This window comes from Ciconia boyciana, chromosome 8 (genome assembly GCF_034638445.1).
Source record: "Ciconia boyciana chromosome 8, ASM3463844v1, whole genome shotgun sequence".
NCBI lineage: Eukaryota > Metazoa > Chordata > Aves > Ciconiiformes > Ciconiidae > Ciconia > Ciconia boyciana.
Genome location: NC_132941.1, coordinates 30,594,375 through 30,615,433, shown reverse-complemented (window position 1 = coordinate 30,615,433; position 21,059 = coordinate 30,594,375). Strand labels below are relative to the sequence as shown.

The 21,059-nt window shown below is 37.6% G+C and overlaps 1 protein-coding gene across 4 annotated transcripts in view; it reads right to left on the bottom strand.

The window, feature by feature from the left end:
- Window positions 1–8,439: 8,439 nt before the first annotated feature.
- Window positions 8,440–21,059, bottom strand: part of HERC4 (HECT and RLD domain containing E3 ubiquitin protein ligase 4) — a 37,586-nt gene continuing 24,966 nt past the window's right edge. For 3 of the 4 annotated variants that reach the window (XM_072869603.1, XM_072869604.1, XM_072869605.1), the window contains 10 exons: window positions 19,349–19,372; window positions 18,757–18,855; window positions 16,649–16,816; window positions 16,381–16,524; window positions 15,289–15,455; window positions 14,384–14,450; window positions 14,062–14,144; window positions 11,495–11,678; window positions 10,805–10,907; window positions 8,440–9,799 (listed from right to left, as the gene is read on the bottom strand). In XM_072869603.1, the coding sequence (XP_072725704.1) occupies window positions 9,591–9,799; window positions 10,805–10,907; window positions 11,495–11,678; window positions 14,062–14,144; window positions 14,384–14,450; window positions 15,289–15,455; window positions 16,381–16,524; window positions 16,649–16,816; window positions 18,757–18,855; window positions 19,349–19,372 (1,248 nt within the window). In that variant the 3' untranslated portion in view covers window positions 8,440–9,590. The remainder of the gene's footprint in view (window positions 9,800–10,804; window positions 10,908–11,494; window positions 11,679–14,061; window positions 14,145–14,383; window positions 14,451–15,288; window positions 15,456–16,380; window positions 16,525–16,648; window positions 16,817–18,756; window positions 18,856–19,348; window positions 19,373–21,059) is intronic. The other variant, XM_072869606.1, reaches the window with a different exon arrangement.

Below are 21,059 nucleotides of genomic sequence, written 5' to 3'. Positions count from 1 at the left end.
GATACATCAGTTAATAAATATTTAAGAACAGCCTCCTGTAGTCATCAGAAAATGTTGGCATGTTGTCTCATTGTCCAAATTTAATACAGCTCTTATTTGGCTATACTAAAGAATGCAATATGTTTAGTTTTCACTTGCATGTCACAATGTATTAGTTTGTGCTATAGGAGATATTTTAAATTGAAATACTTTGTTTTAAATTATTTTTACAGTGAGGATTGTTTTCTGCTCTTTTATATTGTATATAGTGTCTTTTATGTAATCTACTGGCATATGTTTTGTAGAAGACTGTTTAAAATGACTGGCTATCTTCCTGCAACTTTTGAAATACAAAACCAGTGTTTTATACTCGTACACTCTGTTCTAAAGTCTATTAAAATTGTCATTTGATTTCTGGTTTCTGTTAATTTCTAGTTAGATTTTTAAAACTTAGGAATAGATGCCCTATAATGTCAAGGTATACCCTAGCTAATGTAAGGCATTATACAGTAAATGGCTTTTTTTCATCTGCCCCCTTGGGGAAAAAAAAAAAAAAGCCTGAATGAAGCTACTCTGCACCATCTTTGGTAAAATGACCCAAATCACAACGCAGTGTTCTCCTTCAGAAAAGTATTTTTCTCCTTCCAAACCCTACGTTAACTTTAGATGTATTTGCTGAACAAGAGTGTTTATTTCTGCTGGTATTCCAGTACCTTGCAGCTCTGCCACCCTTTCTCTGCCCAGCCTGAAGCTTCCTTGATGTTTGGCACTTGCTGCTTCCACCCCAACCCTGAACAGCCACGTCCAGGAGAATCTTCCTGTAAGGAACTTGCACCACACAGGAGGTCCGGGGCACGTATTGGCATCACATACACAAATATTGCACTTGTGTTTTTGTCTTCACGCAGGTAATGCCGACAGGTAAAGCCTGTGTTTGTCTGGGTGGTGTTCTCAGCTGCCCGGCACAGCCACAGGTGAAGGCCAACTGCAGAGAGCCCTAGGTGGGTCGGTCCTTGGTCTGTCCCATGGCTTCCTGGGGGCTGGAGCGGTACTGACCCCACACACCCTGCAGAGATCCACTCCTGTGTGCCTTCAAGGGCAAGGGCCCAGTTTCACTGGTTTTCAACTATGTAACACCTTACTATTGTGATGATTCCACTGTACTTCTGAACCAAAATCCCTCAAATATAAATTACATTTGTATCAGGCAAAAAATATTTTTTATAAAACTCGCATACTTGAGACATGAAATAAAGTATTAAAAACACTAAGAATTTTTTACACAGATAATGTTTCCCTATCAACTGCTTATTACTCTGAAAGGACTTGAAAACATTTTTCCTCTAGAATGAAACAGCTGTACCTTTTTCTACATCTAGATGAAGTTCTGCTTTTTGTTCTTTCTTGTATTTTTGCCAACATTACCTGAACAGAAGAGGAACCCCAAACTATAATGTGTCACCTTATTCTTCCATTTCATACCCTATCCTTTCCTTGTAGTGAAGATGTCATCTTTAAATATTAAAACAATCATAAGGCAAATGATGGGGATGAGGAAACATTTGCTATCACAGCTCTTTGTTATCCCTAAGTATTCAGCATCTTAACATGAAATTTGTCTGGAAGCATGGAAGAGTGTGCTCAGTTCCAGCTGTAATTTGTACAGTCTCAGAAAGGGAGATTACTTATTTTTCTCATAATTTGCATTACTACCCTGTGAAAGCACCTTAACGCTCTTAGCATTTATATTAAATAGACACACTGAAAAATGCAAAATACAAGCATTTGTTTAAGACAGTGCCATTCCCCAGCCCCCTTTCAGCCTATTTTGATGCATTAGACACAATAATGACCTTGCAAAAGTATTTCAAGTGATGTAAAAGAAGTCCATATTTAAAAATCTTGTTATAATTTTTTCTTAATAGCCATGTATTCTCTATGGGTCTATCCTGAATCCAGTACATTTTTAATTATGTGGGTTTGATTATGGAAAATACATAATGGTTTTAAATGCATGACAGCAAAGTGTTGAACAACATCAAATTGCGAGGGGCTATAAGAGTACAAAATTTGAATGAAACCAGCATTCAGAATCAATCTGAAAATTTGAAAAAAGTCTGAGAAAAAGGAAGATGCAGTTCAGTACCTCAAGTTCAATATCTATGCTTAAATACCAAATCAGAATGGTCAAATCTAAAGGCAGTTGCAATTATTTGCATAATATACTTATCTACAGAGTGACTGGAGAATAAAATCCAGTTCAAAATGCAGAATTTCAGGCTAAAACAACTGGCTGCATCTATGTAACAATGGGTTCTAAACCAGCTATAACTAATGAAGAGAAGTCATGGAGTCATAACAGTACCCTTAGTATAGTCACTCTTTGCTCAGCAGTTTTGAAAAGACACACAGGCTGCTAAGACTTAGTAGGAAAAGTAATAATAATATTAATAACGGTGCACGAAGGGAAAAGAGTTGCTATTTGCTCTCCCAACGTGAGGCCCAAGGACCATTCAGCTGCAGAAAAGCAGAGGCAATGAAGCAAACCATCACACTGGAACACTGGAACTCACTGGCGCAGGATGCTGCGGGAGCTCAAAGTGGCTCAAAAACAAATTGGGCAAATTCAGGTGGGACAGGACTACCAAAGCTCCTTGAGGAGAATGCCAAGGAAAAGAGTATTTTCCTCTCCCTACGCTCTCCTGTAAGGACCTGGACTAGCTCCAGGTGGAGACAGTTTGTACCTCAGATTAACCTAGTACAGAAGTTCTCAAGTGAAACACAGAAACAGAGTGCTTCCGAGAGCTGTGCTACAACTATTTACACTGGACCTTTTAAACAACAGACCAAGCAAACACTTGTAAGGCACAGCCTAAGCATATATTCATCCTGCCTTGGTGATGGTGGAAGCAGATACGTGACCACAGGTCTCTAAAGGACTAAGTTTCTTAAGAGACACAAACCCGAGTGCTCTGTGACTACAGGGACTGTTGTTTTGACTCTCACAGAGCAAGAGATACTCTGCCATCCCTGCAAACCCCACTTCCCCACAGCCCAGCCCCTGCACCAGTATCACCTGTGAAGGAGCTGCTGACAAAGCAACTACTGCGAACTACAAATTAAGTTATAGATTTTATATATTGCTAGTAAGTGAGTAAGTTTTTGAAAGCCACAAAGAAACACAATTCCAAAGTCCTTAAAAACAACACACAAACACATTTCAGTGGGCTTTTGTTATTCGGTTGTGGTGGGTTTTTTACTCTGTCCAATTATTATTCCTAATACTGCCAAACAGCAAAGCACTGCTTCCGAGCACAAGCCCCAGCTGGAGGAAACCCTCTCTCCAACAGCAGGTGGATGGCTTACGCGCAGCGCCGGGCGTCTCGGACAACTGGACCGCACTCACCGCCGAGCTGGCGACCAGCACTCGCACACCGCCACGGACGACCGCACCGGCAGCCCCACTTACCGCCCCCGCGGCAGCGTCAGGAACCGGCGGGAGAGGACGAGCTGCGGCGCCGGGACCCCGCGCCCCGGGCCGGGCCGGGCCGGCCGCCGCGGTGCCGCCGGCCGGGAGCGCCCCGCCGCCGCGCAGGGCTCGGCCGGGCCGGGGTCCGGCGCTCCCGCAGGGGAGGGGCTGGGCGCCCCTCCTGAAACGAACCCCGGCTGGTGCCGCAGCCCGCTCCTCGCGTGGTTTTCCATGCGCTCTCCCGACAGGTAACTCGGGGAAATGAGGGTGCTCCGCCAGCCAGGGAGAGCGGTTTAAGGCTGCACCGCACCCGCCGGGGTGCAGACGCAGTGACTGCGCGGCCCGAGCTCCTGCCGGCTGCGCGGGTCGGTCCGCTTTAAGATGGGACGTTGCAATACAAGCTAACCTGCGCACAGGCGAGCTGCAGCTGCCGGGAGCCCAGCTCAGCTCCCTCCCCTGCTGCTCGGGGCTCCGGCAGCACCATGCAAAGCAGCCCTTAGAGGCACTGACACCAGCTCGGCCTCTTCCTGCTCTGCAGCAGGTCTACAGAAGCTGCTACGCATCCCCGCGCTGGGCTCCACGCAGCAACTAGCCCAGAAATACCGTATGCTGAAGAGGATTACCCTTAGTCCTTACAGTGGGGTATCACCCCCTTCTTACCTTTAAAACTTCTCTAGGCATTCACTACTGGCTACCGACAGAGAGGAGGCTACAGAAATCTCCCAACACCCCGCAGGGCACCAGGCTACCCTGACCTCTGCATTAACACACTCTGCTGCAGAGCTGCAGCCAGAACATGGCCAGCGTGTGGGCAGCAGAGAACTCCTCCGAACTGCTGTAGGTCTATTCCAACTACTCCCTCATCTAAAGATACTACGGATTTCCCTTATCTCCTCAGTTACCCTCCCTTTTTTTATTGACAATTTAATCTTGGCACCTTAGAGTGCGTTAGGATATTCGTACCTTGCCCGTGGATAGCCTCAGGCTTGTCGAGATGCTGTACATAGCTCCCAGAGTACTCAAGCACTGATGCTAGCAGGTGCACCCACATAGCCTCTGCGCAGAATTAAGCCACAAATAATTAAATTAGTTTCACCTTTAAAATTTTTCAAAGACATGGCAAATACAATTTCTATAGGAAGTTGGCTTTTAGCTACAGTCTGCCAGCTCTGTTCCTTCTAATGGAAAAGCTGGTGTATTTGCTCAAAAAAGGGAAGGAAACTTAAGTTTTGCAGTCAGACCTGAAGTCTTCACACAAGATTAATCTTTCCTTTCCTCACTGAAATTCCTCACATAATCAGGCATGTGGGGGAAAGCAGCGAATACCTGTAGACATTCACAGCCCCCCAGGCACGGCACAGGGTAGGATTCATGTGCTCTGGGCGTGACCCGTTGATAAGACTAGCCTGGAGCCTTGGTAAGATCAGGATTCGCGCTAGCACCATACACACTAACTATGCTGAACATAATAGCTCTGTAGTTCATACATGGAGCAAGATTCATAAACCTCATTTTTCTTTCTAATAATCTGGGACTGATGCATGTGCCTTTGGCTGGAGAAAAAAAAATAATGCTGACTGCTACCCTAGCCCATGCAAGTTCTTTGATCACACTCCTGGCATCAGCAACACATTATTTTGTTGTTTTGTAAAGGGTCAATGCAGTATGTTCAAACCCAAGGGATATGCAGGAACTCAGACTGTTCAGTCTACTGGTAATAAGAAGCCAGTAGGTCTGTATATACGATACTTTTGCACAGTTGTAGTACGCCTATGGTATTGCCACAGTTGGTTTTAGCTTTTTTTTTTCCCTAGTTGTCTTGCAGTCAGAAGATAAGAGACAACTTTTTCATTCAACAGCTGGGCATCAGTGCAGAAAGCAGGAGGCAAAGTTTTGCAGTTAGAAAGTTTTAGTATACCCCACTTGCAGAAAATAAGTCAGTGTAACAGGTAGCACAGAGTGAAATAATGTGAACAGGCTCCTTTCCTCGAGAAAAAATTGAGGACTCAGTCAAATGGTCAGGGAACTCAAGCGTATAGAAACTACGGCTAAGTGGTATTAGTTTATTGGATTGTGTACACATTCCAGGAAATGGTCAAGCTACATCTTAGGGCTCTAAGGTGCAGTATTAAATCTGGCTATAGCAGGTGATAGAGGATGCCCTAAGCCTTTCAAGGTCTAGGTAAGGTTTTTAAAGTTGCTGCTCCAAACCTGTTCAACAAAACCTGAACAGCACCTTGAAAGACACAACAAATAGTAGCTTGATGATTAGTTCACCCAAACCCCACCTATTAGACCCACTGACATATCAATTAAGAAATACCCACTTGGTAAGCAATGGGAACTGTCACTTATCAGAAGAAACAAGTATTTTGTTCTTCCTCCTTTTTTCCCCCCCTCAACAACTGAGTAAGACAGTTGTATACGGTACACACAAGTACATAGTTCTGGTTGCGAAATGGAGAAATTCAACACGGCCATTTTTATGGTGCTCACTATATACCAGTCTATCATGCTGAAAACTGTATTATTAAAAGAAAGCTTTTATTCTGTATTTATCTTAACTGCAGAGCCTCATGTGCCTTTAAATAAAGAGCTCTCTTTTATAGTGGTTTATATTTGATTACATTAAGCTTCATTTATTCCTGATAAATCAAGTTTATTGCAGCAGAGAGCAGTGCAATGAATTAAAATCCTTTTTAAAGTAGTGTATAAACCTTCTTGAAGGGAATACCGCGGCTTGATGCTCTACATTAGTAACAACCTTATTAGTAGTAACTCCCATAAAGTGCCAAAGGAGACAAGTCATTATGCTTAAGCAGGGCTCACTGCTTTAATAGTTCTACACTCACGCAGGGCAACAGCGTTCTTAGATTTTCCCTGGAAAATGAGAGACAAACTTCTGCTACAGATGTAGTTGAAACAGCCTGGGTAGTTCTGTCATGCAAGTTCAATCTTCAGCCCTGTCCTAACGTGACAGGTGCAATAAATCCAGTACATGACTGCACTGCTGTGACAAGCCCGCCTTTAGCAACCATGATGGAGATGGATACAAGGTTGACATGCAACTAGCATTCTCCAGTGATAATTCTTAATCTTTATCAAAATGCTAATCTAATTATCAAATTAAAATATTTTCTTTAAAGATTTTTAATTATTGTAAAATGCTCTCACTGCAGCCCAAACTACTACTACCCCCCAGCTGCTTGCATTATCCTTTTAAAAAAGTGGTATACAAGCTTTCCTGACTAATTGGAGATTTGATAAGGAGGAAGGCCCTAGGCTTTCTTCATTAGCACCATAGTCATGGTGTTATTTTAGCTAAGCATAGAAGCATAAAATGCTAAGCATTTTAGCTAAGCATAGAATGGAAGGGATTTTTTTTTCCCCCTTTGTCACATGGTGCACAGCATCAAAAATTGTATGCGAAATCATACTTGATCCAAGAAAGAGAAAGCACTTCCTGCTGCCCACCTTCTTCCAGCCAGAGGAAACACTTAAGTGTACAACTTTTGTAGAGATCCTTCACAGGGCTGTTATGACTGTTAACAGAACTAACGGCAACAGAATTTGCAGAAAGTATTAAAGTCCTTGACAGAAGTAATACAGCAACTATTAATTGTTCTAGCACTACATAAAAGTCTATTACCTTCTTACGTAGATAATATCTGTTTTGCAGCAGGGCGCCTGTCTCACTGCAGACTAAGCTAACACCTGTAAGATAATCAGGAGCTTTTAGCAAATATGGTCACGCTCTGTAGGACCCAACTCCACTTCTTGCAGAGGTGGATAAAACCAAGGCCAAAATTGGATAAAGAAGTCTCAGGTGAATGCTGTCCTGAGGAAAGTGACTCTAGCCCTGCTCTGCCAGTGGGTTCTTAACGTGACATTTAACCAACCATTCAACACCCCCCACCCTCCCAACACTTACTAATGTCCACTAATGTTCCAAGAGTGTAAGAAATATGTCTTGCTGGAGAACCTTTTGCAGCAACATGAAGTAATTGCCACAGCAGTTTTAGTCAACAACAACTGCACTTCAAAGATAAAGGACATCTAAGATCTCTAGCACAACCTAAATTGGACACCAAAAATTGGCAAGTGTTCAGTAACTATGGCTTGGATTCTGTCTCAGACCCCCTCATCTACAGAATAAGGCTATTACTCATCTTTCAGATTAATATTGACATTGATGAAAAAGCCAATGCAGCAAAAATCAGAGCAAGTCCTATAGGGAAATTAAATACATATGTATAGTGCTGGGTTTCAATGATACACACTAAATTAGACTTGGACCTGCACAACTGAACATAAAAACCCCTATTATTCAGTAAACACCATCAACTGTGCACACTGAAAGAAGCAAGAGTCCCACAGAAAAAAAACAGCACTTGACCACATAATACACAAGGGAAAAAGGAAGATGACAACTTTACATTAGGCGCTTCCTAATTTTTGAATATTTGCCTTTGCAATCTTGGTGTTTCATAATTTAAAAACTGTTTTAATATTACCTGGTAAAATGAAGGCATAATACTTTTTCTTTTTTTTTTTTTTTTCTTTCCTCCTTTTCTTTCTTCCATGTATAATAAGATTAAGCTGCTTTAGTATTTGTTGGTTTCTTGTTTTCATAAGAGGGAGAATTTCCCAGCCAGGTAACAAATGTTGGAAAAGATAGAATATGGGCTGCATACAAAGAAATTACTAGAGGTTACAGTGCATGAGAAAGCTGTAAAAACACAGTGTTAAGGAAAAAAGAATGATCTTAACTGTACTGACTGCTTTGTGTTATATCCACATCTACTGCCAGCACAGAAACTGCATGTCATAGAATTTATTACAATGAATGAATTAATTTCCCTGCTTTTCAAGTGTGATCTTTGTATCCTAGCTGTACTCTCAATTTAACACATGCAAAAGTTGCCCTCCAATTGAAGAAATATACATGATGCAAGCATCCGTACACATCAACCAACAAAGGTTTTCATTCAAGTCTTTTATTATAGCTTGAATTTTTTCACTGCATTTAAAAATCTAAAAAAAATAAATATTTGTTTCACAGCTGCAAGTCACATATGCATTAACACCACAAAATCTGGAATTTAACCAGAGAAGGAAAGTCAAATCCAAAAGTGTCCAGCTAAGCACAATTGTCTCAGGGCAATTATACTAAAAATAAAATCTTAAGAAAAGGGGAGAGGGGTGTTAAAGAGTTATTTCAAATGCATTTATCTGGAAAAAAGTGAAAATTCTATTAGAAACCATAAACTACACTTTCAGCATTTAAAAATAAACGTTTAACCTCTTGACACCAATAATTGTCTGGTGCATCTTTTTCTTTTAAGCTGTATTCTTGACACATGGCTGCAGAGGTTTCAAATTATAAATTAACCTCTTTTATAACTGTGTCCACTTAATTACAGAATCAGTCCTTAAAAATAAAACAGTGTATTAAGTCAGTTTGTCCATCCACGTATTAAAAATGTCATTGTATGCAGTTTTGTATTGGCACTAAGTGACTGCTTCATGGATTGTACATTGTGAAGATGAATGTCTCAAACAATCACTTTCATTATTAAGGTTCTTAAAACAAACCAGAAAAATATATCTTCAGAAATCAGAGTAGTCACTTTTTTGTTAAAAGCCATAAAATAAGCTCATATTCAATTACAAGCAATAGAAACCATACTGCTATTGGAACATAATTATTTTATCACAAAAATTTTGTTATTTACAAAATGAAATTTACCAAGTGAATTTATCAGGGAAAAAGTTAAATGTTCTTACTAAGCGATTTGAAAAACTTAAGCAAGTTTCTCATGCACTCACACGCCCTATTGTGTGCATCAGGTGAAATGTTAATTCATGTTAGTGAAACTTGACTCCCATTCACAATACTCTAATTTTTATTGTAAGATGGCAAAATCCACATGGTTCTGTACAAGAAGGTATGTATTAAGACGGTTCCTCATTTTTGTAAATGTTTTTTGGCTCCCATGAATATCCGTACCACTGAACGTTTTTGCAAATAATCAGTTATATTATCAACTCCATCATTTAATCCACTGAATTTACCACCACAAGAAAGACACAATAAGTTAGTTTAATGATCCCACATTACACAGAACTCTCATTTCTGAAGTTATACTAAACTGAAACCTTCATAGTGATCTATAGCCTGGATCAACTTAGATTTTAGGGTTTCTTTATCTGTGTATTTTGGAAGATCAAGAAGATTAAAGCAAGTGTGAGCTACCGGAAGATAACCTTCTCCACCTCCTGTTGGTTGGATGACTAGTTTAAGACACTTCATTCCAAGAATTGGAATACGATCACTCCCTGTCAGAAACACTGCCAAGAAAAAACAGACAAACAAAGTCTTGAAAGTAGTTTAAGACTAACATTGTATGTGTCATATATGCATTTTTAATTACTCCAACAGTGGTTAGCTTTTCACACTGAAGCTGTTCTGGTAAATTTGAGAAACAGGGAATAATGACTTAACCCAATCTCCAGCTTACAAATATGAACTCATAACTGTAACATAACAAGTGTATGTTAAAGGAAAACATTTCATTTTAGCATATGAAACCAAACAGTCCTAACAAAAGAAAAAAAAGAGTAGGAAGTTCTTAATGCATGAGAATTTGTTATTTAAAATCCACTGGCTATACCTTTACTGAACATTTGCAAGCATCTTGTAAACAAACAGAATTAGTTTGTTCAAGACGAAATTTATCTGAATTGGAAACTAATCTATGATCTATTCTCAACAAAAGCTCGTTCACAGGAAGCTTCCATAACTTTGTTTTTTCCCCTGTACATTTCCACTCATATCAGTACCTTGAGGTATTTACAATCACTTATAATTCCAAAATATATATCCAAAATTCCATATATATATTAAATATATATATATACACACACACAAATCGGATATATATATGTATCCAAAATTCCATCTATGTGCAATGAAAAAACTGGAGGATGTGAAGCTTATGTCAAAACACAGAAAAAAATTCCTAGTCATCAGATAAATGACACTAGCAGTTTAGGTTGTTGGGTTTTTTGGATTTGAGTTTTCTTTTTTTTTTTTCCCCAGTTTTATTTTTTCAATGCTGCTCTGGTCTAATGTGATCTTGTAACTGCCCACCACCCAGAACTATTCAGGACAACCCCAGCAAAATCAGAGACAAGCTCATAATCAATTTATTCTACTATGATTTTTTTCTTCCAAATAAAGTTAGTCTCACCATTATAGACAAATACTTATGTCTGCCCTCTTATAGCAAGAGCCTGACATAACAGTGATCCTGTTCAGTTACCAACTTCTGCAAAGTAGTTTCAAATACTTACGCAAAAACTGTTTTTTCTTCTCCAAAGACAACTCATGAAAAACCTCCCAGAATATTTTAATTGTAGGATGGTCTGCCCAGTATTCTCCTTTGTATTCTGTATTCTAAAATGAGCAGGAAATGAGGTTATTGTTTGCACATAGAACTAGTAGGATAATCTGACGTTAAAGCAGAATGAATATAGTTTGTGTAAAGGGATACTGCAAGTGACATATTACTGTTTTCCTTGGTCAATTTTCTTCAGCTGTTCAGTCTGACTTCACCTATGTGAACAGATGCATGTACTCCAAAGCATTTTCAATCCCAATAAAGTAGTGACAAAGTCTCACAGCAAGTTTTGGCAATCAAGAATATTTGCATTTATTAACTGTGTGCATTTTGTTCACTTTCCCCCTTCTAACATAACACATTGTATACAGCTGCCTTTTGGGTGTGTGGATTTTTCTTCCTCTCCTTCTAAGTCTGATTTCCTTCAGAAATTAGATAGAAAACCTTTAAGCAGGAAGGTAAATAATATTTTAGTGGCTTCACTCACTGATATTTTTTAAAAAGTTCCTGACTCATGCAGTCAATCCAACCAAGGCTGGAAGTCACATTAATTAAAACAGAGCTCAAAAGGACACTTCAAGATTTTGCTTTTGCATCTTGAAATTAAAAATATATGAAACAAATAGCTAACCATGGTTCTCACCTTCTCCAATTCTTTCCAATCATAATTTGTGTTCCCAATCACCATTGCCTGCAGCTCGCTGGGCTGGAAGAGCTGAAGAACTTTACCTCCACATACTTTGTGGAAGCCTGCATGGAATGCACTGAATAAGGAAGCCACAGATTTATTGAAGATGTAATCCACATATGCATCTACAAAATCTTGCCTGTACAAAGAAGAAAAAAAGAATTATGTTGACAGGCGGAAAAAAAAAGCACGTCACCCTTCCAGCAATAAAACAGTAGCCATTTCTGTATAGAACACAGCATTGAAAGTTAAGCAAAAAGGATCCTAATACATTATATTCTCTGCTTCATGTTACAACCACAGTGAAGATAACCTCAATGAAAATGGAACATAAACGTATTTCCCCTCCACGCCCGCCCAAGACAGAGTCTGTAATGCGCAAAAGAAAAACAGTAACATTTAGTATTATTTACTTCAGGCACTATAAACATTTATCTTATTTGTATGCATTGCAGAGAATTGGACTGAATGGCAACAAGCTTAAAGTCTTGAGTTACATGCAGTGTCCCGAAACCGACTAGTCAAACTCGCTGTTGTATTTTTTAATTTAAAAGATTGCCATATCTGCACTGAAAATTCAAATCTACTTCAAACAGACATTTGAGGCTTATCCAGTAGAAAGATCAGTGCAAAGGAGCTAGGATACTGAAAAACAGACTGCCTGTTATCTGTGCTTTGGTAAAGGAGTTCTCATATCTTGTTGGAAACATCTTCCGCAGCATTTAGGGGGAGAACTAAAATTCCTTGATGTGATACAGTATTTACGGTTATGATTTTTTTTTTTTTTAATTACCATGTTAATCAATCCTAGTTGACACTGTTCATTTCTACATTGGCAGAGTAACTTCAGTTATAGATTACAGTTATCCTACCAACATACATTCTCTGTGGAAACCTACAGTATTTGAACGGCATCCACAGTATTTGAGTAACATCACCAATAATTTAAAGAATCATCTAAACACATTTTGACACAATTTTGACAGAATTTCATTTATTGAAGTTGTTGAACTGAAAATACTGGAGATGAGCAAAGTGGTGAATAATGCTCCTCCTCTTCCAGCAGTCTATGAGATATCCATTTTATGCACTATGTAATTAGCAGAGAAGCAGATAACTTGTGTAATACTAACAGTGGAAGGAAAGGCTGCTCCAGAGAAAATTCATAGTAATAAACTAATTAGCATTATTAGACTCTATGTTAATATTTTTAAAACTGAATTAAAGCATCATGGAATATTTGGATCTTGAGAAACAGGAATTCTTCATTGCTGCAAGACAACAGGTGACGACAGTGCAGCATACATTCCATGGGCACCTTGAAACTTTTCTCTTAATTCAACTCCAATTTTACTGTCACTTTATGACAGAACACCAAACCACCACCAGAGAACTTCAAAGCTATTATGTTTAAGATAAAGTATCACAAATCCTCAGCTATGAGCCAAGGAATTAAAAAAAAAAAAAAAAGTGCAACAGGGATAGGTGGTGATTGCAGTTCTTAATGGTAGGATAAGTCAGGAGGATAAAAATCACTCCACTATGGGAGGTACTGTCACTGTACACGGCTATGTGCAGGTTTACGATACCCTCAGAATCTTCTATCATCACTCTTTCCTCTACAACAGGTAGTTACAGAAAATGTTGATCTAGGTAGTTACAGAAAATGTTGCCCAAAACAATTGCCCTCTAGGAACATGCCTAGAGGTACATTTTCTCCCTCGTTTGTACCATGCACAGCCTAGGTGCATTCTGTTCTTACAGAGTATGTTCTTTCGATTCTCCCTTTACTCTGGGAGAAGTAAAAGCACAGAGAATTCACAAAGATTAAAGAACAGACAGGAATACATGAGAGGAATGGACAGAGAGAGATAGGAAAATGGTAGTATTCTACAAAAATGGACAAAAGCACCACCAGATATATTCTGCCTATTCTCCAGGAGCAGAAAGGTAACAAAGGGTGGGAGAGGCTGCTTTTATAAATAGAAGTAGCAGAATCCTTGACCAAAGGAAAAAACCCCACCCCTCACACACTCTTCTGACAATAACACTAGATAACATTAGATTAATTTATCCGCTTTACAAAGGGAAGACTTCTCTGAAATAATATTTCATATACAAACAGTTGCACATAATGGCATCTAGGTTGAAGTTTTCATCATTACTCACTAAATTCCAATTATATATAAATTTCCTGCAGAACCACAGCCATTTTTGATCTTATAAAATGAAGACCGTGTAGTCAAAATGGGCCCTAAAGAGCTTCAAAATACCTCTAAGTTCAAAGTAAAAAAGAAGTATTACACATTCTGAGTAAAATTAGATTAGCTCTCCACAGCTGGCAAATCCTTAAATACAATACCTATTTTAACAATACACATGAGAACAGCTTGGAAAAACCAGCAAAGTAGTCTTGCCTCCAACATCAGTGTAACAGCTTGGCAAAGGATATTTATAGCAGCCAAGTTACATTCCCAAGGCGAATAGCAACACTGAACTACCCTGTAACCCATAAAACTCACCTATTTTGTTTGACTACAGGAATGTCAGCACCATTAGGAACAAGCTCTTTAATTTCTGTTGTACCAAAATTTTCCACAGTGATCTATTTAAAACAAACAAAAATAGTAAAATCTTATTTACTGTGTAGGGTACTTCTTCCCACCACTTAGCTAACAGCAACATGAACGACAGACACAGATGCTAAAATTCATGGGAATCAGCAGCTAATGCTTTTGCTCAAACACTCCAAAGGCAGTTATAAGAGATGGTATAAGCTTGATAAGAAATACTATATAAACACTTACAGTATATACACTTACATAAACACTATATAAAACTTACAGTAAAATTAAGACAAAATGCTTCTTCTATGTCATCCTCTGGATAGTCCAGTAACTGTTGCATTCCCCTACAAAATAAGTAACAAAGTACTTGTACCAGTGGAAAGAAAGATGAACTTACTTTCCTGAAGCATTCTTTATGCTTTGATAATTCCAGTTTAAAAAAAAAAACAAAAACAAACCCTTTCTACTATTATTTCATTTATTAGTGCATTGACTTGCACCTTGTGCAGTGTTAGGAAATCTCAAGCAATTGTTTTGCTACTATTGTAGTGTTATTTCCTTTTGGTTATCTCCAGGTGTGAAGAGAGAAGATTCATATCCTAGTCTTCAGCTAAGGGATTCCCAAACCAGAGGCAGTAAGTACTCAATAATCATTGATGGGCTCTTCCATTAACTTGTTTGATTTCTGCTTGAACCTATGAAAACTTTAGCATTCACAACACTGAGGCAATCAAACATCCACTTCCGCTCATTTGAACCTCCTACATGTTAGTGCTATTCAAATCCGTACTCAAGGGCAGATATTTAGCATGTACTTGTTCCTGAAATAAGCAAAAACGTTTCCTTGATGGACTAAATAAGCTATTCAGAACTAAAACTATGTTCACGCTTAGGCTTATAAAATTAATGGCTAAAACTCAAAGGTTTTGAATTTCAAATATTATTTTCCCCTAAAATTCTTGTAGGATAATAAAACAGAAGACGCAAATACTAAAACCAAGCATTTAGAAGTAGGTGTTTAACAACAGCATATATCCTTTCTCAAATGACATGATGGCTGCAAGTTACTCTGAGCTGTTTATCCTGTTAGTGTGAAAATAACACATTTTCTTTATGTTCTTAAAGGAAAATGTTGAATTAAAAATTAATTCCTAGTAACACTCATTTTTCTTTCTTGCTTACCTGCCAACATCTGGCATCAACTCTTTTAAGTCATCCAGGGATGGTTTCTTATTCAATAGCTTTTTGTACAAAGCCAAAGGGAAATGAAGGTCTACAATAGTAAAATTATATATTGCTAGCCCACAGACAACACCAATCAAATGAAACAAGTCACTGTCTTCAAAGGTCTAAGAACAGAAAACAGACAAGATGGTTTAAAATAAAGAAGTTATTTTAATCTTGCAGAGCCCAGAAAAAATACTGTACAGTGAAGTATAATCTGAGTGAGTTTCATTTATATTTTCTTTAAATACGTATGTATCCATAAGTACTGAGAAAAACAGGATACAGTTTTAACCAGAGAGAGACTGAAATCCAAGGAAACAGAACTCTTTCTACTCAAAAAAAAAAAAAAAGGAGGGGGCTGAGATACAACATATTTCGTGTTACAAGTGATGCATACTGCTGAAAGTACTGCAATAAGATTTTGTTTTTGTGACTTACCCTTGCACTATTGAGCGCTTAAATATATATTATATGTCATTTTTTAAAAAAAAATAATTTTGGGAGGAGGAGGGAAGAGCTCACTATTGAGTCCCTTGGAGTTAATAGCCAAGGCTTAAAACACAACTGTGGAAATGTTAACATTCAGGTATTTGTGATACAGCCACCCTAGTCAGTGTTTTTCTCTGAAAGAGGACTAAAAAGTCAGTGATCAAAACTTTCAAGAAAGTATGACCAGATGACTACCTATGAAATGGACCCATAAATGTGACTGAACACAGAAAGACCTGTTCAACATGCCACTTCCAAGAATTTTTCTCTGCCACCTTGATTTACCGATTCTGCTCTTGGAATCAGTTTACTCTGCCAGGTACTTCTTCCTAGTAAGCTTGTCTGGGTTGGGGACAACTGGTAAGGAGTAAGTGAGGAATCGGGGAAAACAGAAGGGGAAAGTTTTGATCTAATAATGACAAAAATAAACATTTTTTGAGAATACTTATTTCAGCTTCTCCTCTCAAAATAAAACTACTACAAACTGCTATGTTCATACATTATTAATATAAATATTGTAAGTTAAAAGAAAATTAACGACTACAGATCGCACCCTACCTTATCAGAGAACCAGATCAGCCTGGATTCTTCATAATACCTGAACATTCCATATTTGGGATCTAGCAACTCCCTCATGATGAGCAAAAAAAATTCTTTGCGAACACCTCCAGCATCAACAGCTTCTTCTCCTACAAAAATAACCTGAAACACACAATTCAGGTAGCACTGAATGAAAAACGGATTGTGACACTAGATTTGTCCAAAAATATTCCCAATTACTTGCATGTCAGTGAAAGACACTTTGAGCAGTATGTACTGATAATACCTTGAGTGGCTTCTTGTAGTCTACATTCTTTGTTTTCCTTAGGACTTCCACAGCATCTCCTACAATATTGTCTCTCCGTACCATTAATATCAGGCATGGGTTGACAGATTCAAATACTGGTAGAAAGAGAGAAGACAAATTCTGCCTGTGAGCCTGATCAACAGCCATCTGGAAAAAAAACAAAGTGAAAGTGTCAATAGGTAACAATATTGCTGTCAACATTAAATGTTCACCAGTCTTGTCTTGAAAAATGCAGAAGACATTCTGCATGGGAATGGGAATAGCTATTATGAGAGCTACTGAATTTGCCCAAGTTTTCTTCATATTCCTTTTATCTCAGGAAATATTTTTCCTTTACCCATTAGTCTCATCAATGCTAATGTTCAGGGAAGTCTTAGAATACAGTTTTTGACATTCCAGTCAAAATAATTTCAATAACAAAAGGAAGCAAAAAACCACTGTACTTCATCTAATGAAGAGTAAGCTGTTTAATACAAATCTGGCATGAAAACATCAATTAAAAACTAATTCACAGAATTAAAAGCGATTTGTTCATCTATTTCATTTGTATTATAATTTTTGTATTACAGTTGTTCAAAAACTAAATACTGTTGCAAATGTTCTGAATATGGCATAGAACTCTTGAAAGTTCATGTGTTTTAATACCATTTAATATTGTTAATAGAAACATTCAATGTGAACATTTCCCTGAATTCATCAAATGTTGGTATTGACTGTGTACATACATTTTTAAAGGCATAAGAAACTATGTTTATTATGAACTACTAAAGCAAGCTAGTATTTTTCTACACGAGCCCATTACTTGAGCATGACTTCTCTCTTCCATTTAATGTCAGACTCAGAAAAATAACTTTTATTATGTTAAACATTATAAACATGGGGGAGGGCTGGTGCTCCTACTGCTGTTACTTTTGCTGTAGTGTCCATTCTTCCTTTCCTTTTTTAAGAATATGATTTATTATATCTTTACAGAAACCGAACAGGTATGGATTTATAAAAAAAAAAAAAATATTCCAAACATTGAACAAAAGTACAGCTCACCACATCACACTGGTTTCAGTTCTACCTAGAGAAACATGAAAATACACAAAATCCTCTCAGTTACTTTAGGGTTGTCTAGTGTATCTATCTCTAGACAAGCGATATGGATCAAGATATAGAATTGTTTGTATCGAATATCTAATTTCTAGGAAAGTCTCTAGTTAAAACATAAGTGAACAAATTAGGAGTAACATATAATCACATTTAACAGGAAAAGAGCCAAAAGCAACTGCAAACTGCAAGATCAGGAAATCTACTCCCACTATCCCAAGTAGATGCTAGATTTTCAAGATAAGCTTCTTTTCTACTGCCTTGCAGAAACTTATCAGACTTCAGAGTTTAGCAGCATTTTGAAGGTGGCATAACAAATGAAATGAGAAATTAGGTGTGTACTAGATGTTCACGTGGTTCCAACATGTTGCCTCTCTGATACTACCAATCTTAAGAAAAGCACTAGCTCCTAAGTCCCACCAAGATAAAAAATTAAAAGTAACTGTAACTGGCTACTGCCTCTAACAAGATAGATTGACTTCCAGCTCCAGGCTCTACACATACATCATCATTTAAAGTCTGCTCATATGGGAGGTGGGGTTGTTTTTTGGTTGGGGGTGGTGGCTGGTGTTTTTGTTTGTTTGGGTTTTGGTTTGGGTTTTTTTTTGTTGTTTTTTTTTTGGTTGGTTGGTTGGTTTGTTTTTGTTTTTAAACCTGTACTATGGGTTGTTAACACCCCAAAAAAGACACCTCATTAATGAAAGGAAAAGAACTTCCTTAGAAAATTTATGCAATTATTAAACAATCTAATTTCAATGAGATCCCAAACCCACAAAACCACTAGTTTCTATCATGTATATACTCTGAAATTAAAACTAGATCCCTCATTCTTATGGAGAAGAGATTACACAGAGTTAAAACAAAAACAAAAAACACACAAAACCACCACCGAACAAAAAACCCACAAAAAACCCACCACCAACAGCAACCCCCCAAGCCCCCCCAACTAAAAAAATTAAAATAAAATTCATAACATTAAAAACTGAGACTCTTACCTGCATCTGTATGACTGCATCTGTTTGTAGGAGAGTTGTCTTTGCCTGGGCATCAAATACAAATGGGTATGTGCAAATTGTAACAGGAATATCTGTTAACTAGAATGAAAAGAAGCATGTCATACCTCTGCTTATTTAAAAACCACAATCATGGTTAAAGAAGCCATTGCAATAGTACGCATTTAATACATCTATTTTACTGAAAAGATAAAGAAATCTTTACTCATTGTCAATGCAAGACCAAAGCATCTTAGGAAAATTAAGTAGATTTTCAATTGTTTAGTACTTCAGAAAAAACAACAACAACAAAAAAACCCCACACCAAAACACACACAAACACCACTCTTAGTACATTTTAATTTCAGACCTTTTATTACGGCTAGTAGATATCAAAGTAGTCCTTGTTTTCAAATGCTGCTCTGAATTTGCAATACAAAAATTTACATATTTTTGCCCCACAAAAACCTTTTCAGATTACACCCATGCTAACTTAAAGTTTTACTCCCAATAGAACACATCAGACAATCCTTGACATTCATATTTCTGATTTCCTTACATTCTGCAAAAGAAATCAGATTGCAACCAATCTTACCTCAGTTAATCCATGGTTGACATCCTATGACAGCATTTGCACAAAGGTAGCAATAATTAAGATGAAAAAGCAGCATTAGTGTCTGCATTAATTATTCATCTCTGATGTAGAATTAAAAATATTTATCTACAGCTTCTCCCCCCAAAAGAATGTTTACTGAGAAATAAATATCAACCATAAACATTCTAATTAATCTACCAAACACCACCTTGCCTTTCAACACCCTATATATTAGTCTTTAAAAAAAGGACCATTAAAGTATCACATTTTCTTGGATGCAAAAAATTCAACATTTTAAGTGTTTATTTCCATACACTAATAAATGACATTTGCTTTTACGTATGTATTTTCATTCTGAAATGACTGTAGCGTGTCAAACTAAATGCAAAACATTTTTCATGAAAAAAATTAAAAAATACAAAAGAACCCCACCACTTTATCATAAAGTCTCAAGAATCATTTGGGTCTATGATAAGATATGATATGAAAAGAGCAACTGACTCCTGAAACTTGAGACAGACCAACACATATGGCTGGGACTGCATGGAGACTTCCACAACAAGCTAGATCAACTGTGCTAAGAAACTAAGTTATCAATCTGGTGCCATGTTACCCTCCTTATCCTGTGCTGAAAGCTAAGTTTGTTTCCACCCAGCAGGAAGAAAACAGAGAAAGAAAAAAAGGTAATGACAAACTAACACATTTTAAATTCGACTACATATATGAGACTCAGAAGTCAAATATGTAGACATCCATGGCTCACAGAAAGTGATGGCCAGAATACTTTGCTTTCTATCTCTATCCCTAATTCCTACAGGAAACATCAGATTTGAGTACCCCATTCGTCACAGATAGACTTATGCAATTTTGTGCTCCTACTGTATCCTTATTCCCAATTCAAACGTTTTTTCCCTACTCCTCTAAGCTGTATCTCAAGCACATCTCTTCAACTTAATAGTTCATTATTCAGTATCTTCAGTTTTTCCCCACTCATTTTTCTGTTGTTGAAAGAATAAAAGTTTTTTCTTCCAAGTTGCTCTCTGAGAATACTCTGAATACTTCTGAGATTCTCTTTTCTCCTATATTTTCCCCTCCACGTTTTAAGGAACTGAGCGAACAGTTTTGCCTCAAGTTATGACAATAAAAATTAGATAAGCAAAAGAAATTTTGATTCGTTATTACTGGTTCAATAGGCAAGTAGGGCTTCTTATCATTTTAAAAGCAAGAACACAGGAAACTAGTGGACATGAAGGCAGGAAAATGCCATCAAAATGATTTACAAAGGAGATCTGACTAAGGCCATGGAATTTCTTTCAGTCCTATAATAAATATAACTTTTAACAAAATAACTTTTTCTGCTGAACTTGAAACTGCACAAATGCATGACAAAATAATGATTAAGAGAAATTCAGTGTCTAGTATTTTCTCAGTAACGTCAAGCTACTGCTCAATCTTCCGATTTAACTAACAAATGGAGCTTAAGACTTCCACTCCAAAGCAATTTTCCAGCTCTCATTTTCCCATATTCAGTAATTTCTTATACATTACATACATGTAGATCATGACATACACAACTTGGGTTTGTTTACACCCATTTAAAGCATAGTTGCAAAGGTCATAATCTTCTAAATTCCATCACTTCTGTACCCTTCACTGGCATACCCTTCTCTGTTCCAAATATACAACCTGTCTCTAATTCCAAGGTCCTGCA